The 26,620-nt window shown below is 42.0% G+C and overlaps 2 protein-coding genes and 1 non-coding gene across 3 annotated transcripts; 1 reads left to right on the top strand and 2 right to left on the bottom strand.

The window, feature by feature from the left end:
* Positions 1 to 422: 422 nt before the first annotated feature.
* Etfdh (electron transfer flavoprotein dehydrogenase) lies at positions 423 to 20,746 on the bottom strand. Its single transcript, XM_041659163.1, has 13 exons — positions 20,552 to 20,746; positions 16,743 to 16,883; positions 15,770 to 15,999; positions 14,091 to 14,172; positions 13,619 to 13,737; positions 12,354 to 12,431; positions 10,604 to 10,750; positions 9,537 to 9,677; positions 8,089 to 8,232; positions 5,354 to 5,522; positions 2,701 to 2,883; positions 1,875 to 2,096; positions 423 to 761 (listed from the first exon to the last, which is right to left on the bottom strand). The coding sequence occupies exons 1-13, from the start codon at positions 20,583 to 20,585 to the stop codon at positions 598 to 600; spliced, it is 1,854 nt and encodes a 617-aa protein (XP_041515097.1). The 5' UTR covers positions 20,586 to 20,746; the 3' UTR covers positions 423 to 597.
* Positions 20,747 to 21,021: 275 nt separating this feature from the next.
* On the top strand, positions 21,022 to 24,006 carry CUNH4orf46 (chromosome unknown C4orf46 homolog). Its single transcript, XM_041659164.1, has 2 exons — positions 21,022 to 21,348; positions 22,479 to 24,006. Exons 1-2 carry the CDS (start codon positions 21,172 to 21,174, stop codon positions 22,632 to 22,634), a joined length of 333 nt encoding a protein of 110 aa, XP_041515098.1. The 5' UTR covers positions 21,022 to 21,171; the 3' UTR covers positions 22,635 to 24,006.
* A 1,936-nt stretch (positions 24,007 to 25,942) lies between these two features.
* On the bottom strand, positions 25,943 to 26,015 carry Trnak-cuu. Its single transcript has one exon. It is a non-coding gene; the product is annotated as a tRNA-Lys (tRNA).
* Positions 26,016 to 26,620: the final 605 nt, after the last annotated feature.

Raw genomic sequence — 26,620 nt, 5'->3', positions numbered from 1 at the left:
GTGCCCTCTTCTGGCCCACAGGCACACATGCTGTATATATAATATATACACTGTATATATAATAAGTAAACCTATTGGAAAGCACAGATATTTACATTATGATTCATAACAGTAGCAAAATTATAGTTATGAGATAGCAACAAAAATAATTTTATGGTTGGGATCGCCACACTGTATTTAAGGGTCACAGCATGAGGAACGTTGAGAACCACTGCTCTAGCCTGTCACAAGCCAGTGGGCATTGCTGTGTTTCAGTAAAACTTTGTGGTTAGTTCTGGATGTCCGTCCCTGGTCTGGAATACACATTTGTTTTTAAATTTGAAGATTTAAGTTTAGCAAGACAAAAGTACTGTGAAGGCCAAGATACAAGCTCCCATCCGTACTGAGTGTTCGGAGGACTTGGGAAGTGAGATGCTACATCATTTATTTGTAAAGTTTTATTTATGAGAAATAATTCATGAGTTTATGGGGCAACTTTAGATAATAAAGTTTTTCCCTTCAATAGGGTTTAAGGACACTTGTTTAGAAGTTATCTAAACATTTACAGTTTTATAGAAACTGGCTGTCAAATGTGCCAGTACATGAAGACGCTCTGTGTTACATGCCATTATAAGCAGGTCCTCCTCCACCTTCTGGCACCACCCAGTTAATATTCTGACTTGGGTCTTTGATATCACATGTTTTACAATGCACACAGTTCTGAGCGTTTATCTGTAATCGAAATCCATCACCTTGTTCCAAAGGAACAAATTCATAAACTCCTGTAAAACAAAAAGGTAAAAATATTGACAGTGAGTGGAAATTAAAATCTTAGAACAAGTTGAGAAGCCTTTGAGGCTTTCGCGTTTCCCCACAGCGACTATCTGGTCTTGGGGTATGTTGCTGCCATTAGTACCCTAGTAAACTCACCACTTCTAAACACACAGTGGAAGTACAGCAGTATTGCCTGGTTAGTCTAACAAGAGTTAACAAATGAGCTCTGGTCCTTTTCTCTGAGAGTTTATAGTACAGTGTAACTTTAAAAGTCAACAACTCATTCTTGAATACTTTTACTTTCTAATCTCACTTGAGCATACACTAATTTTCATATATCCAAGTGCTGTTTATTCTACCATATCATTTAGCTCTGGTTCTCATTTTAACTGAAAGCTCTTACCACATAAGAGATTCAACATCTAATGAATTTAAATTTAGTGTCAGTCATTGAACTCAGTGTGGCCGTAATGTGTACACATGTACAAACAGAACAGGTATTTTGTGTTTGTTTTCTATAATCCTTTTGTCTAAAGGTAGACACGAAGGCTGTTTGAGATGATGGGTCACCCAAACTAGTCATTTTTTTTTTTTTTGGTTTTTCTGGTTTTTTCTTTTTTTTTTTTTTTTAAATATTTATTTATTGTGTATACAATATTCTGTCTATGTGTATGCCTGCAGGCCAGAAGAGGGCACCAGACCTAATTACAGATGGTTGTGAGCCACCATGTGGTTGCTGGGAATTGAACTCAGGACCTTTGGAAGAGCAGGCAATGCTCTTACCCTCTGAGCCATCTCTCCAGACCTTTCTGGTTTTTTCGAGACAGGGTTTCTCTGTGGCTTTGGAGCCTGTCCTGGAGCTAGCTCTGTAGACCAGGCTGGTCTCGAACTCACAGAGATCCGCCTGCCTCTGCCTCCCGAGTGCTGGGATTAAAGGCGTGCGCCACCACCGCCCGGCACCCAAACTAGTCTTAACCAGAATCCCTACTCTTCTATCACTGCTAGTCAGAGTTTCCTTAAGGATGCTGAACATAGAAGTGTTTTGCAATGCAGAATGGAAAAGGAACATCTTGAAATGGAAATCTGTTCATGTTTAGGAAGAGAAGGAAATTGTCACTGACCTGCAGGGCAGAATCGCTGCTCGGGCCCATCATAGATTGACAGATTTCTATTGACAGGTATGCTGTCGTCCTTTAAAGTTAAATGTGCAGGCTGATCATGTTCATGGTTAGTACCACTCAAAGCCACAGATGATAAGAGGTCAAAACTGATCTGTCCATCGGGTTTTGGATACTCAATGGGTGTACAATCCTTAGCTGGTTTGAGCCGATCAGAATCGGAACCTTAAGCAATTTTGAGGAAAATGGTTAATAACATAATTTTCCAGTACTTTGTCTTTTTTGATGCTGGTGATTCAACCAGACCAGGGCCCATGCATACTAATATTCTCTTACCACAGAATTTCACTCTCAGTCTGTCAATGAAACAATCTTGTTACTTAGTTCAGACTGGCCTTGAACTTACCTTCTTGCCTTTACCTCCTGCCTATGCCCGCCCTCTAGTATATGAGAACAACTTGGAGCTACTGTCATACCAAAGAAAAGACCTCAGTCTAGGCTATTTTACCTTTTAAAGGTACTGAGTTTACGATAGGTAGAGGCAGGAGAAATAGTTTTACATCACCCTTTGTGAAGAAAATTTGACATCATCTGTGTTACTTTTGATCCTGTCGCAAAATGCTGCCTCCCCTTATTTACCATATCGCTGACAAAGCAAGTTTAAATATCATGACAGTATAGACACAGCTTAGTGAGAGCCTCAGGGCCAACCCTAACACTACCAAAACTTTAAGTTACATGCTCTACTAACGAACACACCTCCACACATACACTTTTTCAGTATAAAGGTGCTTAAGATCAACACTGGCATTAATTGTATTTGAATTACCTTTATGTTTTAGAGTCCATGGCTCCATTCCTCTTAATATCCAGTAAAATATTCCAGTGTAAATCATCCCTCCATATACTCCCAGTATCCCGTGGCAGGATGGCCTTATATTCCTAACAGCATGTAGCTCTTTCCATACCCAAGATTTCTTCAAGTTCTCCTCATACTCAGTTACATGAAGTCCTTTTATGAAAAATAAGAAATACTAAGTAAAACATAGATGGTGAGTTAGTTTTTAGAAACATGGCTATGTGAATCCATGCAGAATCACAAGTGCTGGCATCTTCCAACAAGATACTCTATATCCTTTGGGTGGCAATGGGACTGTAGGTGAATACCCTACCACTGGGCTATAAACCTTTGACCTTAATTTTTATACTGGAAGCATAAAGAATTAGTTTGAAAAGGGAAACAATGCAGGTTCAGACTATTTGCAGACATAAATTTTAAAAAAATACAAAAACATTTCTGAAACATCTATTGTAAGTGGAATCGTCCCTGCAAGAGTATCTTTTGCCTCAGCCCTAGTGGCTGGCTGACTTTGTAATGGGATGACTGCAGACAATTAACTGGGGTCTTTTTTTTAAAATTATTTTGTGTGTGTGTATATGCTACTGTACATATGTGGAGGTCAGAGAACTTAATTTTTTTTTAACTATTGTTTACTTGTGTGTGTAGATATATGCTCTTAACCTCTAAGTCATCTCCAGCCCTACAATTGAGTCTTAACTGACTTGCACAAACTACAAAGTGGTTACACTCTGGTTAATAGTTTTCTGTTATAATTTTTCAAGGGATTTTCCTCCTTATTCTAATACTAAGTTCCCGGATTATCTGGTACTGTGTATACAACAGCTGGAGAGTATGGCTGGTGGTTCCGCAAGGAACAGCACTTGGAGAAAATTAAGAGAAAGTTCTGCCTGTCTGCTGCATTCCATTACCTGTTCTCTTGGCTTTTATGGTCTTACTGCTTACCAAGCCCATGTGCTAGACCTTTATTCTTACATACTTGAAGGCATAACCAAGTTGTACTTTGTTATTTTCAGTGCTAGGGACCAATAAAACCTAGGGTCTTGTTTATGCCAGGCACTCCCTCAACCATTGAGCCACACCCTGATTCTTTGAGTTGCTATTTCTTAGTAAAGGAACATTGGTTATCTGTGATTCTAAGGACTAGGTTTATTTATGAAATACTTGTTGGGTTGCTACTATATGCCAAGTGTTTAGAACTAAAAATGAACAAAAGTCTTTGTTGGAGTTTTTGACAGGAGACAGTAGAAACAAAAAAATTCTTTTGGAGCAGTAGATAAATTAAGCCAAATATATAATGTGTCAATGATGGCACACGATGATAGGAAGGGGTAGCAGGGCTGTGTGTATGTGTATCCAATTGGTAAGACTTAGGCTCTCTGAGAGTGCTACGTGAACAGGCAGAAACCATGTGAAGATGAGAGCGTGCATGGCATGGTTAGGAACTGCCATGAGACAGTGGCTGGAACACAGGGCTGTAGACATGAAGTCAGCAGCTTAGTGGTAGAACAACAAACCCTCCAGCTGACCACCATGGGGCTGCTCCACTGGCAATACTTCGTGTGATCACAGTTCCTTGGGAGGCTTCTTTGTCAACAGGAAGATGGCTCAGTCAGTAAAAGCACTTGCCAAACAAGCATAAGGACCTGAGTTCAAGTCCTGGAACCTACATAGACGTGTAAGAACTGACTTCCCAAAGTCTTCTGATAGTGAGCTAGAGAGATGATGTGCAGTTAGGAAGATAGGGGACCTAAGTGCAATTCCTAGCATGCACATCAGGTGGCTCACAACTGCTTGTAATCCCGAAGGGTCTGACTCCTCTAGCCTCTGCAGGAACTTGCACTCATGTGCATATACCTACACACACAAGTAAACAATAGTAAAAAAAAATTTTTAAGTTCTCTGACCTCCACATATGTACAGTAGCATATACACGCACACACAATAATTTAAAAACAAAAAGGGGGGGGCTAGAGAGATGGCTCAGACGCTAAGTGCACTGGCTGCTCTTTATAGGTCCTGAGTTCAATTCCCAGCAACCACATGATGACTCATAACCATCTGTAATGAGGTCTGGTGCCCTCTTCTGGCCTTAGGGATAATGGAGGAGGAACATTGTATATATATTAAATAAATATTTTTTTTTAAAAAAGGAAATAAAATCAAAGGGAAAATTAGATTTCAGAACAAGAGACTTGCAGGGGGTCTTTTTTATTTTAATTAACTGATTTAAAAAGAGGGTCTCACAGCATAGCTTTGGTTGGCCTGGAACTCATCAGAATCTGCCTGTCTCTCCTTTGATTGATGGATGCCTAGTTAGATGGCCTCTTAGTGATTTATGGTGGAGGTAATGTCTGTTCTCTGCCACAACAGAGTCATGTGATTATGCTTGCAGGTTTGCTAAGGATAGGTGGCTGATTTTACCCTGTTTAGTGATGCTCTGTTTCTAGCCTACTGATGTTTGTGTTACATCTTTTGAGTCATTCCATATATGCAGTGCAGATGTAGTAGCATAAGATCTGAAGAGACAATCATTGGTCCTGTACCTCTGATGTGAATAAAAATGACAGTTATAAAATTCTGACTGTAGCAGTGTTTCTTCACTATGGGAAGAGTTCCTCACCTGCTGTCTTTGATTGGAGATTTTCACTATTTAGTTGATTAAAAATTGATTCTGCTGCCAAACTTCCACTTTTCATTGCCGTGTGGGTACCTTTGATCTTGGGAACATTCATGAAGCCAGGGCTACAACCAATTAGTAAGCCACCAGGAAAAGTGAGTTTTGGAATAGACTGAAAAGAAGATCCAAAACACATTGTCAGTTCAAATGAGGCAAAACGAACACACATCCCAAACCTAAAGCTGCAGGAAAAAGAATAGTGAGCATGGCATGAAAAGGAATGTATGAGGAAGGAGACAGCCAGGGCAGTGTGGGATTAGGACTATGGCCATTTTTCTACTTTTTTCCTATCTCATTTTTATTTCTATGGGACAGAATTATCAAAATATATTTGAAATGACATGTTTTTATTTATATGTATCTGTGTCACAGTTAAAAGATTTTCTAAATTTGGTTGACAAATTATAACTTCCTTTACATATATTTTGGAAAAAATTCCACCTATTTTTACTTATTCTGACATGCTCTAATGATATTATAATAACCAAACAAGTTTTATTAGCTTAACAAACTGAACTTTCAATTTCTGATAAAATCAGCAGTGTAATAAAAGTATCGTATTTTTTCAATTTAACCAATAAAAGTATATTGTCTAAGGAATAGGAGCCAAAAGAAAAAAGACTGTATGGGAACATGTACTCTAGTTTGAAAAGGAAGTGAGCCAATACAGGGTTGTTCTTTCTTCATTTGCAGTGTTTCTTTAGGGGCTTTCTAAATCAGCCATAGACAGCCTTTGTTGGCAAGGTGGTGGAGTGGTAAGAGTTTGATGTGCTGACTGACTCACAAAACTTGGCATCAGCTGCAAAGGAGACATGGGGAACGGTCTGTGGCCACAGTTCCCACCAATGGTACAATCCTAAAGCAAGAAGCAAAACCTGAGGGCAGAGGGAACCGGAAGGACCATGCCCAGACTGCTGAGTGGGTAAAGCTGGCTGTCAAGCTTGGTGACTTGAGTTTACGCCTCAGAATCCACACTGCTGCTTTCACTTCTCTTCCTGGTCTGACTGTTTTTACAGCAGTACTGACAGCTTTGATCATGGTCAGTTAGGTCTTACTTCATTAATGCACACTCAATAAATCATATTTTGAAATATTTATTTTGAATGTGTACTAACAGAATAATTAGTGATAGGATCCTAATAGCTACCTGAAAGACTTAGTTGGGATAAATCATTTTTGAAAAATAAATTTCCTTATCAGTTTCCTGGTGTAGTTAAGGAATAAAAGGAAATAACATGAATTACAGGTTTTGTTTCCTAGTAAGAAAAATATCAAAAGGCCATGAAGACACACACACACACACTCTTGTCTGACCTCAAACTTAAGAAATCCACCTGCCTCTGCTATCCTGTGGAGGCCCAAACACGTGTGTCTGTGGGTCAGTGACTTGTTGACACAGTGTGGCCACACACCCTGACCCAGGACGTGGATACCTGGTTTTCTGACTTTAGGATAGCAGCACAGGTAGATCCACTCCACCCTGACAAATGGTTAGCGCAAGCGTACTTCTCCTTTTGTTTTGTTTTGGGTTTTTTTTTTCGTGCAAAATAAGGACATTGAGCTTATAATTCACGTTCCTAGAGAAGCTAAATAAGAAGGTGAATCCAAAGACAAACATATAGTTATCCTCCTGAATATTAACCTTCATCAGGCGATGAAAGGAGACAGAGAAAGAGACCCACATTGGAGCACCAGACAGAAATCTCAAGGTCCAAATCAGGAGCAGAAGGAGAGGGAGCAAGGTACTTCTTTTGAAATAGGAAGTTTGACCTTGTGAGTGACTGCCTTCAGGACTCTTGGTCTAGGGTGGGTTCACTGCCTAAACAACAGAATGCTAATGACTTGATGTCTCGAAGTATTAAAGCAAATAACTGTTCTAATTAACTGACCTTTGTATCATGTTAAAGCAGCCTTTTGTCTTCCTCCCCTGTTGTGTTGGGGTATAAAGCTGCATGGAAAATTAAACACGGGCGTATTCACTGGAACTCCCTCCCAGTACTATCCTATGTTTTCTGTTTCATTATTTTCACTGTGTCTTTGTACTCCTGACTAACTTTTCTAAGCCCATGCGTCTACCCTGGTAAGTTTGTCAAAGCTCGTCTACAACACTAACCAAGTGCTGAGGTTAAGGCATGTACCACTACACGCAATGAAGTCAATATATTCTTTTTTTCTTCTGCGTGTGAGTGTTCTGCTGTATGTCTGTTCACTATGAGTGTGCTAGTGTCTGAGGAGGTCAGAAGAGGGTGCCAGATGCCCTGGAACTGGAGTTGGGGACATTGTGAGCTGTCATGTGGGTGCTGAGCACTGAGCCTGACTCCTCAGCTAGAACAAATGTTCTTTTTTTTTTTTTTGTTTTTTGACACAGGGTTTCTCTGTAGCTTTGGAGCCTGTCTTAGAACTAGCTCTTGTAGACCAGGTTGGTCTCGAACTCACAAAGATTTGCCTGCCTCTGCCTCTGCCTCCCAAGTGCTGGGATTAAAGGCATGTGCCACCACCGCCTAGCCTCTCAACATTCTCGAAACTAAATTCATGGTATAATTTAATTAGTGTGTTCACACATAATTTAATAAACAGTATTTTGTTAAATTCCTTAAATAAATTTTCATCCTATAAAATAAATATTGTTTTTAACTGGCTATTTAATTTACAAAATATAAGTAAGTGCTGGAACCTACCTGCAAGCCGCCTTCATTAAGTGCCCGGGCTCCGTAGGCTATCCTCTTCCCACCTTCTAGTGTGGGCTGGATGCTGGGGTGGTGCTTCCACCTCTGGAACTCTCTGAATGGACTCAGGTATGGATTCTGATAGTCGAGACCCACCTTAAACCAAAACCAAAATGCAAACAGGTAAACTCTAAAACTGAGGAAAAGAAAGTGAGCAAAAGGATAATTGTTCCTAAGCAGCAAAACTTTAACAGTTAAGATGACATTAACAAACCATTGTGCTCTGGAAATCCAAGTTCATATTAAGGAGAAAAAAAACAAACCCCATTTTAAATAAGTGTCCACAAATGGAGTTGTGATTATTTATTACTGGTTTATCAATACCAACTTGTTAAGACAGTAATTACCTTACACTATTACTAGGGCAAAACTGAAGAGAAGGGATGTAGATTGTATTCAGAAATACAGGTACAGGTTCATGGCTAGAATTAACAGCTACACCTTTGTCCTTGGATGAGACTGAGTCACTAGGGCGAGAACCGCACAGTGACGCTGAGACCTGAGGATTAAGCACATCATGTGTCAAGTGGAAGTAGGGTCATGGCAGTGCACCATGCTGCTGCTGTCAGCTACAGGGTGGAGAAACTATCTAGTTCGCATTTTTCAGAATGTTCAAGATATAACTTATTACTATAGTAATGGAAGAGGAAATTCCTGTGATTATTCTTAAAGTAGTAGGTTCACATGAGGGCCCATTTTATTTTCCGTGGCAGCATGTCGTAATGAGAGTGGGTTTTAAAGTCAGCATCAGGCATGAATCCTGCCTCCGTCATTGTGCTGGACTGAATGGGAATGACCTCCATAGGTTCAAGGAATGCTTGCTTCACCAGTTAGTTGAACTGTCCGGGAAGGATTACGAGGTGTGGTCTTGTTGGAGGAGGTGTGTCCCTGGGGATGGTTTTGGTGTGGTTATAGGCCCAGACTAGACCCAGTCTGTCTCTCTCTGGCTTGGATCAGGATGTAAAGCTCTCAGCTACTGCTCCAGCATCACTGATGAACACGGTTAGCCCTCTGGAACTGTGAGCAAGCCCCCAGTGAGATGCTTTCTTTAGTAAGAGCTGCCTTGGTCATGCTGTCTCTTCACAGTAATAAAACAATAATGAGGCAGGTGTTACTTTGGGTAAACTAGTTTAATTTGCTCAGATTTTGATTTTCTTACTGGCATAATAAGGATATATTTCACAGCACAGGATGGCTTCTAGAACAGTGCCCAGAGTGTAGTAGCTACTAGTATTTTAGTTGAGTAAGTTGAATGTCTACAGTAGCCATAGACATTTTACATGCAGATAAATTCAAAAGTCAGCTTTCTAATGGAAAAGTATTTTCCAGGTTTAAAACCCTGTTTGCACACAAGTCACTCTAACTCTGGCAAAATCTTTTGCAGTAAGGAGAAAACTTACCACAAGACCAAGAGCTACTAGAGGTTCACCTTCATTTAAATGATAAAGGAAAGAGCCTCCGTAAGTGTGTCTGTCCAAGGGCCAGCCGACAGTGTGGTCTACTCTGCCAGGCTTCCACTTCTTCTCATCAATAATCCATAACTAAAAGCAAAAACAAACCCAACAAGTCTGACGGCATTACATGAAAGCAGGAAAAAATGATTTGTACATCAAGGAAAATTACAATCAAATGGTAACAAGTTAATCCAGGACAAAGAACTGGGTCATAAAAGTTATGAACCGTTCAAGACATTAGAACCTCAAATTAAGAATTTCTTTGGTGGGATTACAGAAAAGATACTGAACAAGCCATCTCTGAGTACCGGCTACTTGGACGTGCCCACTGCTGGGAGAAGGACAAGAAGAGAGCACTCAGTTCAGATCTGTCTGTCTGTCCCACTGCAGTCGCCATGCAATGAAACTGGCCACTGCAGACGTTTATGCACAGAATAATGCAGCATATTTCATTTTTGCAGTGCTGAAGACTGAACTCGAACAGCCTCATACATGTTAGGTGAGCACTCTATGGCATTTCTAGTCCCTTAAAAATGCATGCATATGCTGGGTATGGTGGTGCAAGCCTTTAATCCCAGCATTTGGGAGGGAGGCAGATTTCTATAAATTCAAGATCAGTTGGGTCTATTGGTCTACATAGCTAGTTCCAGGCCAGCCCAACTACATAGTGAGACCTTGTCTGGACACACACATACACACACACACAATTTTTTACTTACTTATTTAGACTGAGCTTTGCTATATATCTGAAGCTTTTCAATCCTTCTGCCCCATCCTTCCAAGTACTAAGTACAGATCTATACCTCCATGCCTGGCTTAAATTCTTAAATTAGCTTGGGATATAGCTCAGCAGTAGAATGTAGAATGTTTACTTAACATATTCAAGGCCCTGAGTTTAATCCCTAGCACTGCCCTCTTCCAGCCTGTAGGCATACATACAGACAGAACACTGTATATATAATAAATAAATAAATCTTCAAAAAAATTAAAAGTGTACAAGCAAACCAGGATACCTCCTTCAAACCAATTCCATAAGTCTGGGGATCACAGCTGGCCCTCAGGTCAAACTTCTTATAGAGCTGCTTGGCTAGGTGTCCATGGCAACCCTCTGCAAAGACTGTGACTTTGGCATGTAGTTCTAGTCCCCTCTCAAATGTTGTCTGAAAAGCAAAAATATATTAAAGTAACAATATTTGATGCATTAAAAAAGTTAAATAATGATGATTTAGGTACACAAGACATAGTAGACTTGTATACCAGAAAGAAAACTAACAGAACTATTATAAGTAGAATCTAAATTCTGTGATGTCTTTGTTCCAGAAAAGTAAAGCATGCTTACGCTCGCAGCGTCTCTACAAATGAAAAGGCCTTCCCATCTCCATATGTTCCAGAGTTTTCACTCACCATCAGAATATGAAAAATTTTGAATGAGAACAAAAACCTGAACTATTAGAAAGGCAGAATTTGTGTGACCTTTGCTGTGATGTTGTATTATTTGTTATTTGTATGTATTTATTATTTGTTATATGTAAATGTTCTGATAAATTTGTGACTAAATTGTCATTATATATAGAAAATAATCACACAGGACAACAGCATGGCATGGCTTGTGTGCCTCTGCCACTTGCTTCCTAAGCAGGAAGTCTACTGGAGTAGACCAGACTCCCAATAAACAGTCGCCCAGAACTAGAGTAACCGTCTACTACTTATGTCCTCAAGGAACTGAGCATATAGTTGGGAGGCTAGGTAATAATCACATGCTGTATCAAGACAGGAATTTGTGTTTATTCTTTTCATAGGAAAGGAAACTTAACAATTGAGAGCTTTGTAGTTCTTTTGTAGCTTCAACCTAAGCTTACATGAAACATTCTTTTCAAACATTTAAAAAAACAAAACAAAACAGGGTCTCATCCATAGCCCAGGCTGGTCTCAAACTCACAGCCATCCTTCTGCCTCAGCCTCCCAAATGCTAGGACAACAGGTACACGCTGGCATGCCTGGCTCTAGATATGTCTGTTTAAATCCACAGTTCAATTATTAATCTAATTAGTGACTCCTTTTCAGGTTTTGTAGTATGTGCTCCACATTCCAGCGGCAGCTAGCATGCATCTGTGTGTACTCTGTCAGGCTGACATTCTGAATGAGAGGAAGGCAACTGGTTTTCATTTCCTGAAAGCTTTCTGCTGCTATGGAGTGAGTGGCTCCTGTCCACAGGGATGGAGCTGGGGATGAGCCAATGCAGATGACTGCACTGTGACTCATGTTTCAATCTTCTGAAATTATCTTTAAACATGGTATATTTGTGTTGAGCTGACTTGCTTCTATTTTTTATCAACTACAAAAAAATACCACTATAATGAATTATATTTAAACTCCACATATTGTGTTGTTTATAGGAAAACCTAAATATTGAGTTTGAGTTGGTTGGTGGTTTTTTTGCTGTTGTTGTTTTGTTTTCTGAGAAAGGGTCTTGACCTTCAGCCTCAGCCTCTCAAGCTGAGAACTGCAAATATACCACCCTGCCCTGTTCTTTTCTTTAATTTTATTTTTATTTTATGTGTGCTGCTGTTTTGCCTGCATGTAAATCTGGTTGATGGTGTCAGATCTTCTGGAACTGGAATTAACAGACAGGCGTGAGCTGCCATGTGGGTGCTGGGAATTGAACCTGGGTGTCTGGAAGAGCAGCCAGTGTTCCTAACTGCTGGTCCATCTCTCCAGCCCCCCTGCTTCTTCTTCTTAAGCAAGTGACTATTAAAGGTATACCTTTGGTGCGCCATCCTTTTGTATTCCTACATCATTAGTGGCAATTCCTTTTACACTCCCATCTTCATGATAAAGGACCTAAAAATGATTAAAGAAAATTACTATTACGTCAGTATTCACACTTGGACATATTCGAAATGATGGTGACTGCAGTTTATTTTTGAAGCAAGAAGGCAGCGGGGAGGTAAAAAGTACAATCGTGAAGACAAGAAACTATACTATTCTTACCTCCTAATTTCTGTTTCCTGTAGAGGAAAATGCTCTCTGGATAGCCAAGTCAGAAGAGGGTGGCAGATGTCCTGGACTAAAGTTACAGACAGTTGTGTGTGCTAGCATGTAGGTGCTTGGATCTATACCTCGATCTTCTGGAGAAACAGCCAGTGCTTTTAACTGCTGAGCCATCCTCTTTTTTCAGTCCCCTCCTTTCTGTTTTTGAAGCAGGGTCTCATTATGTAGCCCTGGTTAGCCTGAAACTTGCTATATAGACCAGGCTAGCCTCAAATTTGCAGAGATGTGCTTCTCCCTGCCTCCTGAGTGCTGGGGTTAAGGGCATGCACCATCGTGCCCAGGTACCTGTGACAACAGCAGTGTTCTTGATTTAATGCTCATTCAATACTAAATTGATTTAAATCATTTTTTACAAGTTATGAAGATTCTTCTGGGTTTTCAAACTTTATTGATGGGGGTCAAAGTTTGAAATGGTTACCCAAAACTATTGCTTTGTAAGAACAGAAGACGTTTCCAGGATGAAGAATAATCTACAAAAGGCTTGAACGAGCTTATTCCTCGTAGGGGTGTGTGTGTGTGCATGCACATGTACACACACAGTACCACTACAGGTATTAAAAAGGGCGGAAAGGAATGTGTGTATGAGAGGGTAGTAGCACTTTGAAGGTAATCAGATTACATAGCCTTGCAAACAGAAACCTCCTGGTGAGAAAGGTGGGAAGAAGAGCAGAAACACAAGGGTGCCCTTTGGGAGAGGGCCCAGACTTATCCTGTAACACACACAGAGCAGATTATTTCCACTGAGTAAGTACGATGACCAAGACTCCACACTGAGGGAGTCCTATCCCCATGGTGTTCAATCACATGATGAGGGCAATGTAAGAAATTCAGCTCCTCCTTGGATTACAACATTTTAGTTGTTTTCCCCAATGCTGAAATTCTAAAATCTTATGATTTTACTTCCATAAAATTATTACTTTACTTTTAAAATAAGAAGCTATTGCTTCTATAAATATTAAAAACAAAATTATACAGACCTCAGCAGCAGCATATCCAGGGTACACTTCAACTCCAAGAGCCTCTGCCTGCTCCCCCATCCAGCTCACTAGATGTCCTAGGCGTACAATGTAATTGCCATGATTGTTCATCGGAAGACCTGCAAATATTTATGTAATTTAGAACCTTATAATTAATTGCTAAGGTATCTAAATAATACAATAATATACTTAATTAAAAAATCTAACCAGTGTGTACTGCTGCATTATCTTTATGGTCGCAGTAACATGTTATTTATTTGGTTGAAAGTTCCAGCCTATTAAAATAAAATGAATAGTAAAGCCTAGAATTAAACTTCCTGGCTGGCTTGCAAGGCTCTTCTAGACTAGAAGACAAAGAAGTGCTCCTAGTCTGGCTGTCTCCTTAGCTCGCTCCCTCTGGGCTCCACTTCCCCACTGAGGTGCGGCTGCTCTCAGCTGAGCAAGTCCCTGCTCCATGGCTGCCATACTCTACCTGGAAGGATTGGCACGGGGATTCTGTGTTTCTCTGTCAAAATGGCAAATCTGTCTTCCGTTACAGGAGTGTTAAGTGGAGCCTAGGAACAGATGAAAAGAGGAAGGAAATGTTTCAGTTATGTTTGTGCGGGTGAACGTACACATTTTAAAAAGCTCCTTAAAGAGAGAAGGGGAAAGGGACTCCTGTCTTCCTCTTTCCTTTTTTTCAGTCTTCTGTGACCAAATCTTCTTTTTATGTCTCTTTGAAACAGAAATCTTTTTTCTTTTTCTTTTTTTTTTTTTTTAATGTGTAAGGTGTTTTTTTGCCTGTATGTAAGGCTGTGTGCCATTTGTGTGCTGAGAGCCCACAGAGGCCAGAAGGTAGCTTTGGAACTCCTGAAACTGGAGTTACAGGCAGTTGTGAGCTGCCACATTGGGTGCTGGGAACTGAACCTTGATCCTCCGGAAAAGCAAGCTCTAAGGTGCTGAGCCATCTCTCCAGCCTTGAGGAGGAAAGCCTGAAAGCTAACCCATACCTCTTGCTGGTTTTGCCCTAGCGACTGTTTCTGGACGCTCCGGAGACATGTGTGAGCTGTGCCACCACCACGTTCCCCTGTCTCTGAGGAGCACAGCCTACATGCCTGGCTCCAGCTGAAACTGCCTGCCTTGTTGAAAAACAAAATAGAAAAGTTATCGTTCTGGGTGATACAGACAATTAACATGTATGTAATGACAAATCACTGACACCGTGTGTGTGTGTGTGTGTGTGTAAGGGTGTCAAGGCAATAAAGAGCTTTGACAATAGAACTGACGCTGTACCAATTCAATGATACCTGGTTTCTGATATACTGAAGAGAATTAATTCCTTTAAAGTGTTTTTGTGTTAAAACACTTTTTTGTGTGTTTTTTTTTTTTTGTGTGTGTGTGTTTTGGGAAGGAGAGCACAAAGGAAAGTTTCAGATTTTAGCTTATTCCATAAAAAATGAGTACAAATGATACTCATATGCTTATTTCACCTTTATTAAGAGTATTCACAGGGCTGGATGGTGGTGGCGCACGCCTTTAATCCCAGCACTTGGGAGGCAGAGGCAGGTGAATCTCTGTGAGTTCGAGGACAGCCTGGTCTACAGAGCTAGTTCCAGGACAGGCTCCAAAGCTACGGAGAAACCCAGTCTCAAAAAACCAAACAAACAAAGAACAACAACAAAAAAACAAAACAAAACAAAAGAGTATTCTCAAGGTGGAGAGATGGCTCAGCAGTTAAGAGTATTGGCTGCTCTTCCAGAGGACACCGTTTCAATTCCCAGCACCCACATGGCAGCTCACAACTGTCTGTAACTCCAGTTCCAGGGGATCTGATACCCTCACACAGACATACATATAGGCCAAACACTAATGCACATAAAATAAAAAAAAAGAATATTCACAAATATTCTAACTTTGGAAGCAGAACATTTATAACTCATCCTATAAAAGAAAAAGTTGAATGTAAGATTTTAACCAGTTTTAAACTAATTTTGAGAGCAATGAAACTTAGCACTGAGTCCTTTGCATATCACACATTTTCTGCTGAGTTTAATTATTTCTTTAGAAAATTAGATTATCAGGTGTTGGAAGCTGGCTCAGTGGTTAAGAGCACTTGTTGCTCTTACAGAGGACAGCAAAGATTAGACCTTGTGTAAGATCAACTTGTCCTACCCCCTTCTCCTTCCAGTCTGGGAAGAGCTCGTTGAAAGCAACTGGATCAAGGCAGGCCCCTGAGAGCGTATGAGCTCCTATCTGAGCGGCCTTCTCCACCAGACACACACGGATGTCCTTCCCATGCTCAGCAGCCAGCTGCTTCAGACGGATAGCCGCAGAGAGCCCTGCAGGGCCGGCGCCAACTATTACCACATCTGCTTCTTCTGCAAACCTCTCCATGTTCACTCCTGGGAGGAAACATGTTAAAAACAAACAACAATTCTTGGATTAATATGACCTGATAACCACATAAGTCATATGGTACTGGATACTTGAATATGTATTTTAGTATGCTACAATGCTTCAGAGTAAAATTTATAGATATTCTCTCTGGGCTATGCATAATAATTATAGTAAACATATTATTTGATGATTTTCAAGTTCTCTTAGGTTCTATTTCAGTGTCTATCTTACTCTGGTTCCCATAAACCAAGTTTTGGCTTTGAAATCCATTCTTATAAATTTATAAGCTGGAGAGATGGTTCAGTGGGTTAAGGGCACTGATTGCTCTTCCAGAGGACCTGGGTTCAATTTCCAGCACCCACATGGCAGCTCACAACTGTCTTTAACTTCAGTTCCAGGGGACCAGACACCCATGGCAAAATACCAATGCACATAAAAAATATTTTTTTAAAAAATAAATTTATAAGGCATGGTGGTGCACACTCATAATCTCAATACTTGGAAGGTAAGAGCAGGAGAACCAGAAGCTCAAGGCCAGACCACTACATGAAGCACCTTTCTTAGAAAGAAACAAATGAACAAAACCAAGTTTTTAATTTATCTAAACAGTAATACGTAATACATTTGATGAAGCTGTGAGATATAGTGAATGCTTTTAAATTACCATGAAAAATAAAATATTCAGAGCAACAAGATAATACAAAGTCTGTAGGAAAGCCTCGAGAACTCTATGAAAGTCACCACATACCTTCCCACCGTTTGTCTTTCTCCCGGGGATGAATAGTGTAGTGGGTAGTAATTTGAGGCACGACAGACGTTGAAGACCATCTTGTAGCACACAGAGGTAGGCACTTTTTCTTAATTTTTAAGGCATGAAAGCACTGATACACTGCATAAAAATTATGAACAATATCTTTTTAAAAATTAGTCTTCACCTGTCATAGAATGAAAAAGACTCTAAGCATAAGTTCCTAATGAATGACACACATGGAAACGGAGCATGCTCTTTCTCAGGTGAATTACACAGCTAGCTTTTGGTCATGATGCAACATACTCAGATCTTTTAAAACAAGTAAGAAATAGTGTAATATAATGAATGACCCAGAGACTGAATACATACAGGGGAGATGGTTACCCATCAAATGGCACAAAAACAGACAGAAAAACATTTGGAAAAAAACATATACACTCTTCTTTATGTCAAAACGAATTCTATTCGGTAAGTGTTTTGTCTCTGTGTGCACGCTTGTTTTTGAGAAACGGTCTCATTATACAGCCCAGGCTTATGTGGAACTTGTTATATAGATGACGCTGGGTTTGAACTACAAAGGTCCACCTGCCTTTGCCTCCCAAGGGCTGAGGTTAAAGGTGAACAGCACTACACTAAGCTTTAATCAAACACTGTTTCAGAGAGAAATTCAAAGCACTAAAAAGACTGTGAGAATATACCCTGCATTTTTTGATTCTTTCCCATGAGTGTGGACTGGATTTAACTAGTTTCTAGTAAATAGTGAACTAGAAGAGAAAAAAAAACTTTATAGTAGAAAAATGTCAGTAAATATAATTTGAGTTAAGTGACTAAATATCATTTAAATGTTACAGCCACACGCAGATAGCACATGCCATTGATAGGAAATAATGAGAGCGTCTTTACTTGTATGGTACACACCCTCACAGTCCTTACACCTCCATCTAGTCAGGAAATCATGTGAAACCACCAAGAAACTTTAGACTGTGAGGCATTCAATAAAATGCTTGACGAATATACATTAAAAACATCAAGGTCACGAAAGACAAGCAGAGGAACTGTCTCATTCAAACAGATGAAGGTATGCTAACTAAAAGCAACAGGAACTAGATCCTGGAGCAGAAAAACGGGGATCGGAATAACGTTGTCATGTAATAACATTTCATCAATGTTAACTTCTTAGTCTCGGTAGTCACCATGATAATGTAAGCTGTTAGTCTCAGGAAAAGGCGCACGGGGACTCTATATTGGCTCTACAGTTCATCTGAAAGCCGAAACCAGGTTCAAAATAAAATCTTAAATAAAGAATAGAGTGGGAACGGAAGTAGACACAAGAGCTACAGCTATTTAGATGGGTTTGGTGGCACACGTCTTTAATCCCAGGATTTAGAGGCAGAGGCAGGCCGATCTCTGTGACTACCAGGCCTGCTGGTCTACACAGAGAGAGTTCTGGTTGACCATAGACTCCATTTCAAAAAACAAGGAATACCTGTGTGCTCACTGGACCAGGATCTTCCTAGAAACAATTTCAATGGTTGTATACTTAGAAGCCTATGAAGGTCTGTTTAATTTCTAGCAAAATAGTAAATTCTGGCCCTTTCTACCTTGGACTGTGTCAAATGAAGAAACTTTTATATATGGACTGCAAAAAGTAAACAGTAAAGACAAAGAATTTAATTTTGAGTACATAGTTTATACTTTCTAGGACACAATGAATGGTTAAGAACTTTCCATTTAAACACTACGTCTTGGCTGGATGTGACTCAGGTGACAGAGCATCTCTGGCACTACGTGAACTAGGAGTGGTGATGCACGCTGGGAGGACCAGAAATTCAAGGTCATCCTCGGCTACGTAACGAGATCATAACCAGCCTGTAATACACGAGAACCCACTCCAAACAAAACAAACCCATCACATCTTATCCCTCAGAACTTCCTGAGATATGTGGAGTAGCTACAATCCCTATTTAAGGCAGACAGGGAGAAATTCAGATAGTCTTTTCCAATAACTGTCCAACTCTGAGACTAGTAATTGATCTCTGAAGTAATGGAACCTGAGGCTGTGGTAAATTTTTCTTTTCTTCTAATTAAATAGAAAAAAAAGGCCTGTTTAAACAAAATCAACTTGACATAAACTAATTTTATTTTTTAGTAACAACTGCATGGTTAATATCTTTTAATATTTTTCAACAAAGTAGTTTTTAAAGTAATATGTGGCTAAACGTTATGGTGGATGGAGGGGGAGAAAGCATTTGGAGCAGAAGCCTAACATCTTTTAAGTGCTATCTATACATTTGCTTTTGATAACTTTCCAGTGGCAGGGAAACCCATTTTCTCTCCTTATAATGCACACTAAAAGTCACAATATTACTGGGTGGTAGTGACACGTGCCTTCAATCATAGCACTTGGAAGGCAGAGGCAGGTTGATTTCTGTGACTTTGAGGCCAGCCTGGTCTGCAGAACAAGTAGCAAGGGCAGTTAGGACTACATAGACAAATGTTGTCTCAAAAAGCCAAAATAAATAAGCATAAAATCTATATTGGGAATACTTTATTAAGACCAAGATTAAATCTTCACGTACTCTAAATCTTAAAAGCAAGAAAACTATAAATATTATATATGAATTTAGTTTGAGCTCAAACATACTATCATTTAAAAAGGGTATTATACACTGGAGTGTAGCATATACAAGTTCTCATTTACTTCTGCAAGCTGAGTGGAATATGACAGACTTTAATTTTGTTATTTGTTCAGCTACTGATTTGCTTGAGAACAGCTGGAACCATGACCTCTGATTTCCACCAGGGAATTTAAAAAAGGCATAACCTTTACTCCTTTGCTCAAACGAGCCTGGCGTCTCTCACGAGGCATGTGGACATAGAACATAGAGGCTGAGTTACGGTGGGGAAACAAAGTCACAGAGTCCACTGAACAACACAGCCATACACATTGCACACTCACGTCACTAGAGCTAACGCTGGGTTATGATAACCTAACAAATTAGCATCCAAAGAAAAGACACTGACTGAACTCAAGACTGATGGTAGCTAAACTAGGCTGTAAAGGGGACAAGATCTGATACATCGATGGCCCCCAAAACGGATCATACCCTGTGTGTAAGAGATACTTGTTTTGAATTTACAACATGCATACTTGTTTACAAATTCCGCAGCCAAACCCTAACTTCAGTAAAGCTTTCTATTAAGTCAGTTACATCAGAATTCACGATCCTCTAAACTTCTGTTTGAATTAGGGGTTGTTTTAAGGTAAAACTTTAAAAATATTATCCAACTGGTTTAAGAAGCACCCATCACAGAGCGTCTGGAGTTAACTGAGCACGCAGAAAATGTTGAGGCTCCAGACATAATCGGTGACGGTGGCAGCACAAAACACGATATGACAGCTCAGACTTCACACGAAGACCGGACCAGAATGGCTACGAAGATGAAAGTCTGGTCAGAGTCAAGGAGAAATCCCACACAAGTTCTGCTTCCTTTCTTTCCCATTCCTAATAAGGCAGCAGATAACACCTGAGCCCTGGGATAAAGATTAGGACCGTGGGAGCTGTGTTGACAAGTCTCCTCCGCTCATGACTTTTAACCCAGTTGTTAATTCTGCCAACTGGGGCAACTTCAAGGTCGGAAGTCAGGGTCCACCAAAAGGCGCTGGCAGCATTGACCTTTGCCCTAGTTTAGCCTAAGAAAAGAAAAGGAGAGAGGCGCTCGCAGCACCCCAGGTATGGCCCCGTCTCCTTTGCCCCAACTTATCCACCTTGCTCCACCTGTCCCCACCAGGAATTCTGTCTCACCAGGGCACGACAGCTTGGCTAGCCGCACCAACATGTTCCAAGGAGCCCGGAGACTTGCCCAAGACACAACGGAGAGAGAGGCCTGACTGCGGCGGCGGGCCGAGGGTGCTGGACTTCTAGGCCACGGGGGGCGCCATCACCTGCCAGGAAGCCCCGACTGCCTCGCTGAAGTCAGGCTCTGTGGGCTGTGCCGAGCGCCCGTGCTCCGCGGGCGTGCCCGCCCCCCTTCTGCTTTGCGCCGGCGTCGCGGACGACCCGACGGCCAATAAGGTTTCTGGGTCCCGCACAAGCAGGGAAAAGGCAGAAGACTCCATCTCCCAGCCATCCTCCTCATCCAGGAACCGAGTCTGCGGAAGAGGCCCACAAGTCCCGCCCTCTCCCCCCCTGCGCGCACGCGCATCGACAACAAAGCCGGGATGAGTCGCTCGGCCTTTTGGGAGTTGTAGTGTTCGGCCCCAGCGTCCTGTGAGCCCGCCCGTGGTGTGGTCCCGGGTGGAGACCTAAGCGAAGATGGGGCGGGACCCCGAGGGGGAGGAGGCGGAGCCTGAGGGCTTTGGGCGCGAGCTGTTGAAAGGCGGTTGGTGCGGGTTCGGTTGCTCGGTGCGGCCCCGGCCGGCCCCATGGCTGACCCCGAGGAGATTCGGGCTTCGCCGCCGCCGCCGCCTCCCTCGTCTCCGTCTTCAGGCGCCTCTTCGTCGTCCCTCAGCATGCCAGTGCGTTTGGGCTGGCGGAGTCCGAGCCGAAGCCACGCCGCAGCTGTTGACCCCCTGGAGCAAGTGGAGCTGCAGATCGGGGACGTGAGTGTTGCCCGCCCCGGGAGCTGCTGGCAAAGCACCCAGGGTGCTCCCGCCCGCGCTCCTCGGCTTCCCCTTCCCCTCCTGCTGTGGTCCCCACCACCGGGATCCGCTCTCCTCCTCGCAGCTCTCGGAGTGCTTTGGACGCTCCTAGCCTCCCAGCCTGCCCAATGGTAATCTCTTGCTCCTCTCGTTGGCCACCAGCCCAGTGCCAGCTGGTGATGCTATTGTGTGTCGCAGGCTGGTTCTGTGCTGGAGTTGAGCGGATCAGGGCTCCGCGGAGACCATTGGCAGGATGCTTCACTGATTCCTGCAATGCAAACATGTTGGAAAGTTTTTGTTCGGTCCCGAATTCCCAGACATTACCACCTGACCTCAACACGCACGGCGCTGAGAGGGTTGGAGGGTGTCATTTTCACTTTTTAGGGACTCTGGAGCGGTAGAACACAATGAAGTATGTGGCGGGTAACCTTCCTAGGAGAGCGACAAGTTTTTTTGTTGTCTTTTTTTTTTCTTTTTAATAGATGACTGAAGTGCTGGTCCAGGGTTTATTTCTTTTTTGCTAAACAATACTGGTTACAAGTAAATGTGTAGACTAAGTACCGAAGTCATATCCAAAAAAGTGCAATTTTATATCTCTGGTGGAGAAAACATTTGTTTTTAAAGGGAGTTTTTCATAGCTGTGTGTGTGATTTTAGATGTTTTCAGAATGTCAGTCTTTGATTTCACACTTTTCTTTGGGTAGTCCAAAAAAAAGTGTTCACAGATCAGTGGGACAGTGCTTTTGTTACCTAATTATTAGCGGGAGTGGCTTATGGGCAAGTCCTTTAGATGCCAAGGGGGTTTCCAAGTAGTGTAGCTCAGGGGTAGAGCTTTGTGCCTACTGTGCCCTGACTCTTTGGGTTCAAGAAAGAAGCGGTATTTTTATTTGAAAATTCGTTTTGTTTTGTTTTAAAAGAAAAACACGTCATTTGATTGGCTGACTTAAGCTATTTTTAAACTGTGACGTTAGATGAGAATCTAAAAAATAAGCTCGTGTGGGGTTTGGGGTGTAGCCCAGTGGTGGAGCTGAGCTTGCTTTGTCCCCGGGACCACAAACAAACCCGCTTGACTTTCCTTTCTTTAAATTGTAGGCGGCGTTTTCATTAACGAAACTTCTCGAAGCCACATCTGCGGTATCAGCCCAGGTGGAGGAGCTTGCCTTGAAGTGTACAGAAAATGCACGTTTCCTGAAAACGTGGCGGGACCTCCTGAAAGAAGGCTATGATTCCTTGAAACCCGACAACTGACTTGCAGATGCGGTCGGGTAACGAATGACTCACCCGTAAGATATTTGCACATGGACCACGTTTATGAGGCCGCCCGTCTCCAGACATGCCGAGATGGAGAGTTTTCTTGGTATTCTTGACTTTGAGAAAGCAGAATACTGAAGGCCGTTTTGTTTGTTTTCTCTCTTATGACAGTGTTTACCTTAAATACTTTCTGCCCTCTAAGCTTTTGTAGACTCCTTTATGAAAGCTAATTTCAGCTGTCTTAGTGCCCCAGTACAACCAGGTCATTATTTGTTTTTCGAGAAGATTCCCAAAATGGCTGAGCTTGGAGTCGTTTTGTCCCCTAAGGCAGCCGATGAAGACTTCAGGTGGTGGTCCAGCTCCATGGGACCAGTGATGGCGCCTTCTTTCCTTGTCAGTACCCACAGCCATATCACACAGCCCTCAGTGCCTGTGCCTGAGACTTCGATGAGTGTCACTAGAAGCTCTTTTGCTCCTGATTTCTAGGTTGAAGACCAATTGTTTTTCTACGAAAACCACCTCAGTCTAAACTTATTGGCTTGAAGAAAAAATACTGCATTTTTTGTGGGAATCTGAGTGTTCTTCTGTCTTGAGACCAGGCTTCTGTCTCAGGCTCTTCAGCGGCAGGCAGGAGTCCTGCAGGCAGCCCCATACCCAGGCTAGGGGGGCTGAGTCTTGATGATGACTTTTTAAGATATTTTTAAAAATATTTTTCCATTCTATGATCCTATTTTTAAAAAGCTTTTACTTCATAAAATGAAAACTTTTAATAGACTACATACTTTGGTCTATTTATTTTTATAGTTAGCTGCTTTTATAGCTAATATCTTTCTTATTGTTAGTGTTCTATATGTCTGATTGTTATCTCTGAAATACGCTACCAAATTTATGGCCGTATGCTATTAATAGAGCTTTGCAAGTTATTTGCATTATTTTAAAGTTAGTTTGTTTCCAGTGTATCCATTTAACTGTTTCAATGCATTTCATATCAGTTGCCCTTGCTGTTGGGTTTGAATTTACCTGTACTGTATTTTATGTAATTTGTGCCATCTTTCATCAGGCTGTGTACACCTTGATGCATAGGAGCTTTAAGTATCTTTGATGTGGTGTCTCTGTAAATATGTCTATGTGAACAGAACTGTATTCTAAAGTCTCACAGTGAGCTGTGGTAGGGGACAAATGGATGGGCAAAGACTAGTTTTGACACAGTCATAGTTAATTTTTTTTGTTTGTTTGTCTTTTAGTTAAGATCACACAACATGTATGGTGTGATTTCTGTACCAAAGAGATGCTTATTCCCATATAAGAGAAATACGAATTGTAATCTGAAAATTGCAGTTTAAAAATGTATAAAAATAAATGTGTTACAAGTAAATTTCTGTTTCCTTGGTCATTTATTTAAAACTTTCTGAGGTAGCTCAGCCATTCAGAAAAGGTAAATGATTTAAATAATTTCCATGCATTCCTACCATGCAGAGATAATATTTGCGTTTTTTTCAGTTGCTCCCCCCGTTCCCCCTCCCCAATGTTAGAACCACTGGAAATGTGTTTTGCTACCTCTTATACCCATCCCCTTGTCTTTCTTTCTACAGCGACAGCCTTAGAAGTGTTCATTTTTTGTTACTTGTGATTACATGCTTTAAATAATTGCTTACTTGTATCCGCTGCTACCCCTCATCATACTGAGAACTGAGTTGTGTATGCTGTGTTTTTATATTTTCCTTATGTGCTGGCTAGGCTATGTCACCGTGAAAGGAGGGAACCTCGGTTGAGAAAAACACCTCCATAAGATCCAGCTGCAAGGCATTTTTTTTATTAGTGACTGATGGGGGAGGGTCCAGCCCGTTGCAGGTGGTGTCATCCCTGGACTGGTGGTCCTGAGTTCTGTGAGAAAAGCAGGCTGTGCAAACCAGAAAGCAGCCTCTGCATCAGCTCCTGCCTCGCTGTTTCTGCCCCGTTTAAGATCCTGTTCTGACTTCCTTCAATGATGAGCAGATTGGTATGAAAGTGTAAGTCAAGTAAACCCTCTCCTCCCCAGTTGGCTTCTTGATCATGGTGTTTCGGCACAGCAATAGAAACCCTAACGAAGACACCACACCACAGGTATTTTAGTTTTTGAGACAAGGTGTTTCAATTAGCCTAGATGAAACTTGAAGTGACCTTGAATTCCCACGTGACCTCCACTTCCCAAGTGCATTTCCCAGGCTTCCTGTCCATCCTAGTACCAGGTAACGGGCTCTGGGCTGAAGTCTGCTCCTTTCCCCAGATCCACCAATTGCTGGGAAGCTAAGAGTTTGGCTTCACACTTCTGGAAGGGAAACTAGGGTCACAAGAGGCTTGTTTCTATTTCTCCTGTTCATATACTCTGACTCACCAGACCTCAAAATGGGCACAGATATTGCTGGCCTATCAATCCTTGTCCTGGCTGCCTTTGGCACCTATCAGTGACCTAAAACAGCACCACGGCAAACGCTCTGGGGGTCTTAACCCTTCAGACCTCCTTTCTTGTCTCCTTTGGGCCTGATTGCTCTGATGCTTGATGAGCTGAGATTAACCTTAGGCACATCCATGACAACCCTATGAAAGACTGTCTTTACGCTCACATCCCTTCCCCCACAACCTCCTCCAACCTGTTTTATAAATAATCTCTTCCAGATATCCTTCAGGAAGTAGATTCAGCAAGAACTGGAGTGTTAGCAGGCCTTCGTCTGTCCTTGATACTACTTATGGCTCTCACTCTTCTCAGTAAATGTAGACACTCATTTCTTCCAGAATTCAACAAATCCAACCACGAAAGGTCATACAATGAGGAGAACCTTGTCTTTCTGAAAGTGCTTGTCTGTGTCTTGTTTTCAACTACTATGGGAGTGTATTGATGGAGGAAGGTCATTGGCTAATAAAGGCACTGCCCTGGCCCATTTTATTGGTTAGGACATAGGTAGGTGGAGTAAACAGAACAAAACGCTGGGAGGAAGAGGAAGTGAGGTCAGACTCCACAGCTCTGCTCTCCTCCTGGGAGCAGACGCCTGAGAGAGATGCCATGCTCCCGGCTCCTGGGCAGACACACGCCATGAAGCAAGCCGCCAGGTTAGACATGCTGAACCTTTCCCGGTAAGACCGGTGCTCACCTTAGAGATGGGTTGATCGGGATAACAGAATTAGCCAGTAAGGGCTAGGGCTAAAGGGCCAAGCAGTGTTTAAAAGAATACAGTGTCCGTGTAATTATTTCGGGGCATAAGCTAGCTGGGCAGGCGGCCAGGGTGTTGGGGACACAGCCCCGCTGCCGCCCATATTACTTTATATGGCGCCCAACGTGGGGCTCGAACCCACGACCCTGAGATTAAGAGTCTCATGCTCTACCGACTGAGCTAGCCGGGCGCCCAGACGTGTGAACAACTAAACCCACTTAAAAAACCTGAGAAGGCTTAAAAATAAGGGAAAGAGAGTTTAACACAGATTTTTGCTGTTTGTTGGTGGCATGCTGTAGAGAGATTTCCTGATTCGGCAACAGTAACAGAAAAAATGCTGTGTCATTTTAAAGCGCGACTTCCTGGGGCTGTGCCGCCATTGTGATCTCTGTCTGGCTCCTGCGGGAGACAGAGCTTTTGAATAGAGCATTTGGAGTAAAGTGCTACGATTTGTTTGATGGCAACTAGACTCGCTGTGTTCTCGGGTCTGCTCTGCTTGTTAGAGGCAAGCAAGCGCTTCATCTAAGAGAGGCTTCCTGACTCAGCTTTAGCTGCAAAGCCTGCAGCTCATTAAGAGGTCCTGACGAAAAGCTGAACGCATGCTTTTCGGTTTTCAGTTGTAGCAGGAAAAAAGCTGCGCAGTTTAAAAATGCCGCCTTTCTGGGCTGTCCTGCCAGGACAAACTCTGACTCTTTTACGCAGGCGGTTTGTGCGGTTCGCAAGCAAAGGCTGCTGAAGCTCGCTTGCTGGCTACAGCCAGTACCTCAGTCATGAGGCTGGAAACCTAAGGAATGG

Source organism: Microtus oregoni, unplaced genomic scaffold (genome assembly GCF_018167655.1).
Source record: "Microtus oregoni isolate MIOR12 unplaced genomic scaffold, Mior012 000010F_ref0000083, whole genome shotgun sequence".
In the NCBI taxonomy this organism is placed as follows: Eukaryota; Metazoa; Chordata; class Mammalia; order Rodentia; family Cricetidae; genus Microtus; species Microtus oregoni.
Note: the sequence above shows the minus strand (reverse complement) of the source record. Positions and strands in the feature narration are given on the sequence as shown.